Source organism: Protobothrops mucrosquamatus, unplaced genomic scaffold (assembly GCF_001527695.2).
Source record: "Protobothrops mucrosquamatus isolate PMUCROS unplaced genomic scaffold, P.Mucros_1.0 scaffold1803, whole genome shotgun sequence".
Lineage (NCBI taxonomy): Eukaryota > Metazoa > Chordata > Lepidosauria > Squamata > Viperidae > Protobothrops > Protobothrops mucrosquamatus.
This window is the reverse complement of record NW_015387940.1, coordinates 4,128-10,409: the sequence shown is the minus strand read 5'-3', so window position 1 is coordinate 10,409 and position 6,282 is coordinate 4,128. Positions and strand designations below refer to the sequence as shown.

Below are 6,282 nucleotides of genomic sequence, written 5' to 3'. Positions count from 1 at the left end.
AGGCTGCAGGCCTGGTTTGTGTCTTGACCCCCAATATATCAACCCTACGGCCTCCACTCTGAAAGGAGTTCAGCTTCCAAGTGTCAACGCTGCAAATACTGTATATTCTTGCTTTGACAATATGCAGAACTGTCTGGTATTTTTATAGTTAAATCAGGCAACAGTGAAAGGGGAGGAGAATAAGGAAAGCCCGGGAAAATGGAACCGGAAGTGAATCACATCTTCCAAGTTAATTGGAAGATGTGAACCATGACCCCAAAATAGGGGAGGAAAAAATGCCTGGAATGTATGTGCAATGGAAAAGAAAATCAGATTTAAGCATTCCACCATGCTGTACTGACATCTCTGTAACCGTAATAAAGGCTTTTAGGTTAAAAAAATGCCTGAAAGTTCTTTTAAGTGTTTCGTTAATCAGACACATGACACCAAGCTTCCAGGACTGGAAGAATGTGAGGAAGCTCTTCCCTTTTTTCTACGAGCATCAGGATGTCACAGGGATGTACAAAAGGGGAGGCTTCTGCACAGGAAACCTCTGCTTTCATCAATTTGATGGCTCACAAGGTGGAGACATCCCTGGTGCTCGATGTCTCTGGAGATTCTCAGTCATCCAGGTCATGGTTGTCCCAAAGGTGCTTTTTTTCACAGGCAACTGGACTTCATTGTTTTTCTTGGAAGACATTTCGCTTCTCATCCAAGAAGCTTCTTCAGCTCTGACTGGATGGTGGGGTGAGGGTCAGAGTCAGAGCTGAAGAAGCTTCTTTAGATGAGAAGCGAAATGTCTTCAAAGAAAAACAAGAAAGTCCAGTTACCTCGTGAAAAAAGCACCCTTGGGACATCCCTGGTGCTCCAACTTCGCTATTTGCTGTGACCCAAAGGACTTAATTTCTCTGCTCCCAAAGACCTGGTCTCTCACCAATTTATAGTCAGGCAGTAAAATGAAGAGGATGTTATTAGCCTGGCAGGAATTCTATATTCCTTTCAGTACCAGCCCCTATTTTCCCATTTATGCAAATATTTCATTCTACACTAAGACTGACATCAATTTTCTAGATTATATTTAGTGGATTTTCATAGTCTTTAAGGTATCTAATCCTACACTTCTTTTCTTTTGTCGCTCTTTATATGGAAAGGAGTGGAGTGGAGTGGAGTGTAATATAGAATAGAATAGAATAGAATAGAATAGAATAGAATAGAATAGAATAGAATAGAATTCTTTATTGGCCAAGTGTGATCAGACACACAAGGAATGTCTTCGGTGGATAAGCTCACAGTGTACATATAAATAGCAAGTAATAGGTCATAAATAATAAATCATTTCAGTTTACTGGATCATCATAGTCTTCAAGGTATCTANATAGAATAGAATAGAATAGAATAGAATAGAATAGAATAGAATAGAATAGAATAGAATTCTTTATTGGCCAAGTGTGATCAGACACACAAGGAATGTCTTCGGTGGATAAGCTCACAGTGTACATATAAATAGCAAGTAATAGGTCATAAATAATAAATCATTTCAGTTTACTGGATCATCATAGTCTTCAAGGTATCTAATCTTATGCTTTTTTTGTCAGTCTATTGTACAATATTTCTCTTATAGCTACTAGCATCAGAGCTTAAAATACCAAGCAATATAAGAGATTCTTATAACTCATATTTACCTTCTTGGAGTTTAAGTCCACTTTCCAGAGTATCTGGGGAAGAAAAGGGAGGGATTCAGCATCTCATCACTGGAACTGGAGCAACAGAAGGGCCTCCCTACAGATACCCTAGTTTGCTTTGCAGGATCCCATCTGGGTCGGTCAATGGGACGAGAGGTTTTGTCTTCCGGGCCCTTGCTGGAGCCTATCTTCAGGGAATTTCTCTCTAGCGGAGTGTGTGCTGTTTTGTGTATGGTATTTATAGTGTCCGTGTGTGTGGCTTTTTAGATGTCTGTGTGTGTGGCTTTTTAGACAGGCAGACACGAAGGTGGGCTCCAGGGAGCGACAGAAAGCCCGGAAGACAGAAACTCTCATCCCGGTGACCGACATAGAATAGGAATGGAATTGAATTGGAAGGGATCTTGGAGGTCTTCTAGTCTAGCCCCCTCCTCAAGCAGGAGAACCTATCATCTCAGACAAGTGACTCTCTAGCTTCTTTTTAAAAATCTCCAGTGATGGTGCACCCACAATTTCTGGGGGCAAGCTATTCCACCGGTTAATTGTCCTCACTGTCAGGAAGTTTCTCCTTAATTCCAGGTTGCTTCTCTCTTTGATCAGTTTCCAACCGTTGTTTCTTGTCCTGCCCTCTGGTGCTTTGGAGAATAATGTGACCCCCTCTTCTTAGTGGCAGCCCCTCAAATACTGAAACACTGCTATCATATTTATCATATATTCACTTTCATTCTTGTTTGCTTTCCTTGGCCTCAAATCAGGAAATAAGGAATAAGAAAAGCTACAAGCCAGAATGTCATCGGTGGCTATATCTATTTTGTCAGATATAAATATATTCTACTATATTTTCCATATACAGGTAGTCCTCAACTTATAACAATTAATTTAATGATTACTCAATGTTACAATCGCACTAAAAATTGACTTATGACCAGTTAGTTCTCATACTTACGACCGTTCCAGCATCCCCAGTCACATGATCAAAATCCCAACAGTTGACATCCAGAATGTATTTATCACGGTTGCGGCATCCCATGGTTCTGAGATTGTCATCTGAAACTTTCCTGGGAAGCTTCTGACATGCAAAGTCAATGCGGGAAGCCAGATTTGCTTAACAAGCACACGATTCACTTGCCTGCAGTGATTTTCTTAACAACGGTGGCAAAAAGGGTCATAAAGTAGAGCACGACTCACTTAACAACTGAAATTGTGCTCATAAGTCAAGGACTATCTGTATATATTCCATTATATTTAATGGAAGCTTATTCAACTTCCCCAGTGATCAGTGAATATGGATTTGGGAAATAAAGAATACAGGTAGCCCTTGACGTACGACCACAGTTGAGCCCAGAATTTATGTTGCTAAGTGAGAAATTTGTTAAGTCAATGTTGCCCCATTTTACAACTTTTCTTGCCACATTTGTTGTGAATCACTGCAGTTGTTAAATTAATAACACAGTTGTGAAGTGAATCTGGTTTCCCCATTGACTTTGCTTGTCAGAATGTGACAAAAGATGATCACACGATCGTCATAAATATGAATCAGTTGCAAGCATCCGAATGTGAATCACGTGACTGTGGGGATGTCATAGGTGTGAAAAATGGTCCTAACTCAGTGCGGTTCTAAATTCCAACAGTCAGTAAATGAACTGTTGTAAGTCGAGGACTGCCTGTAAATGGTCAATTATGATTGGCTAATGGTTCCTGTTTTTAGCTAGCTCATCTTTTAACGGGAGAAACCAGGAAGCTCCTGTTCCCCCTCCTGGTGCCAAGACACAAGGCCTTTCCCCAGAGAAATGAAGGTGTCTCTTCCACTGATCCTGACATCGATCCCTCTTTGATCCCCCTGACACTGATCCAGAATCTCTTTTGGATGCTCTGCGGTCAAAATGTCATCCAGCATAAAACCTCGACAGCTGTTTTTTACCTCTAAATTTTTTCATGGCACTTTTCAGAAGCACAGTGAGATCACTGTAATCCCAGATTGTCCACATCGGGTCTACAAGTAAATCCATGGGATTCTCATATATTTTTTTCGCTTGGTACCTGGCAAGGCAAAAGAACAATGTTTATTATCCTCCCAATGGAAGAAGTATCAGATGGTGCTTGAGGATCCAGTCTGAGTTGGTCACCGGGACCAGAGGTTTATTCTTCCAAGCTTTTGGATTCGTGCTGGAACTGCCCTCTCTCCACAGTATGTACACTGGGCTGTCCTGCACATTGTATACATGTGATGCCTGGTTGTGTGTGACTTTTAGTTCTTAAGTGGGGTGTTGACGGCCGGCCATTAAGTCAGTGATTGTTTTTTCCTTGTGTTGCCCTGTCCTCAGCTCCTAAGTACCTGGTAAGCTGGTGATTGACTGACAAGGGCCCTGTTTCCCAGGCTTCAATCATTTCTCTGCTTAGCTATTGTTTTAATAAGGTGTGGAATAAGAACAGGAAGCTGGGGTTGGAAGAAGAATATAAAAGATTAGAACTAGAACTACAGAGAATACCGCAAAAACCGAATCTTAAAAATCAAATGGAATTAGTAAAACATAAATTAAATATATTCAAGACCAAGAAAAACCAAATGTACAGGTATAGCATAGGGGGGACCTTGCTCAATAGTAGTAACTGTGAGAGGGATCTCGGAGTCCTAGTGGACAATCACTTAAATATGAGCCAGCAGTGTGCTGCAGCTGCCAAAAAAGCCAACACAGTGCTAGGCTGCATTAACAGAGGGATAGAATCAAGATCACATGAAGTGTTAATACCACTTTACAATGCCTTGGTTAGGCCACACTTACATGCATCCATTTTGGTCACCACGATGTAAAAAAGATGCTGAGACACTAGAAAGAGTACAGAGAAAAGCAACAAAGATGATTAGGGGACTGGAGGCTAAAACATAGAAGGAACGGTTGCTGGAATTGGGTATGTCTAGTTTAATGAAGAGAAGGACGAGGGGGGACATGATAGCAGAGTTCCAGTATCTCAGGGGCTGCCACAAAGAAGAGGGAGTCAAGCTATTTTCCAAAGTGCCTGAAGGCAGGATAAGAAGCAACAGATGGAAACTAATCAAGGAGAGAAGCAACCTAGAACTAAGGAGAAACTTCCTGACAGTTAGAACAATTAACCAGTGGAACAACCTGCCTCCAGAAGCTGTGAGTGCTCCAACACTGGAGGTTTTTAAGAAGAGACTGGACAGCCATTTGTCTGAAATGGTATAGGTTTCCTGCCTGAGCAGGGGGTTGGACTAGATGACCTTCCAGGTCTCTTCCAACAGAAAAAAAGTTCACTGAAAATGAGATAGAAAATGTCAAATAATTTTGTTAATGAAACTGAGTGATAAATCCTGAGGACACATAATCTAGTAGCAAAAGGGGTTCTTATAATAATTATAATTATAGTAAACTAATGGGATCGTTAAATAGACAAAGTGATAGAAAATGAAGAAGCTAAAGTGCTTTGGGACTTTAGAATTCAAAGGCTGCTGCATAACATCCCAAACCTGACAATTATTGATGAGAAAGACAAAAAAAGTAGACATAGTATTACCTGGAGACAAAGGATTAAAGAGAAAGAACTGGAGAAAATCACAAAATACAAAGATCTGCAAATAGAAGTAGAACAACTGTGGCCAAAGAAAGCAAAGGTAGCACCAATAGTAATACCTGCCTTGGGTGTAATCCCAAAACATCTAGAACACCACTGGAACAGCATCGACACTGACAAAACCACTATCAGACAATTGCAAAAGGCAGCTTTACTTGGAACAGCTTACATCCTACAATGATACCTTTAGCACCATCAAACCTCTGTCTATCTTTGGGAAGCACTCAATAGATGGACAAAAATACTAAATTCAATCTAAACATCTAGCTGACTGTGGGACCAACCATAATAATTCACCATATCAAATATTGCTAATTACATTGTGTTGAGGTTGTCTGGGGAAATATTTACGAGGCCCTAAGATACATTGTCTCTAAATTAAATTACTGCTAAATACAAACAGAACTTTCCAAAACAGGAAAATTGCTGGAGGAGCTGCCGGTCTCTGAGACGGTAAAGAGGAGGGTGGAGTCACTTACTTCTTCAAGATGCTTCCGATGTCCTAAAAAAGAGAGATGAAAAATGAAAGGAGCCATTTCTATGCAGTTACATTCTTAAAATTCATAAATGTGTGAAATCAGGTACAAACTGACATATAATTAAAAAGTACTTTTTTCTTTTAAAAAAAAACATTGCTCCCCCCCACCCGGCCGCTCTTTTTTAGAGAAGCATTGTTTATCAGTAATACCATCAAACATCCACATCTGCCTATCCCAGGTCCTGGGTAAGGACTCAATAGGTAGACAAAATGCCAAATCCAGTCTGAACATCTGGCTGACTGTGCGTTGATCAATAATAATAATAATAATAATAATAATAATAGTAATAATAATACAAAGAAGAAGAATAAAGTTGGAATGGACCTTGGAGGTCATCTAGTCCAACCCCCTGCTCAGGCAGGAAACCCTATACCATTTCAGACAAATGGCTGTCCAGTCTCTTCTTAAAAACTTCCAGTGTTGGAGCATTCACAGCTTCTGGAGGCAGGTTGTTCCACTGGTTAACTGAATTCCACACAAGTGTTGGGGTTTCC

The 6,282-nt window shown here is 40.5% G+C and overlaps 1 protein-coding gene across 1 annotated transcript in view; it reads right to left on the bottom strand.

Moving 5' to 3' along the window:
* The window catches only part of LOC107294028 (tripartite motif-containing protein 15-like), a gene marked incomplete at its 5' end in the record, with an annotated part of 11,853 nt that overhangs the window by 1,540 nt on the left and 4,031 nt on the right, over positions 1-6,282 (bottom strand). Inside the window, 2 exons of the mRNA XM_015823231.2 lie at positions 1,662-1,694; positions 3,580-3,714. Coding sequence (XP_015678717.2) covers positions 1,662-1,694; positions 3,580-3,714 — 168 coding nt within the window. The remainder of the gene's footprint in view (positions 1-1,661; positions 1,695-3,579; positions 3,715-6,282) is intronic.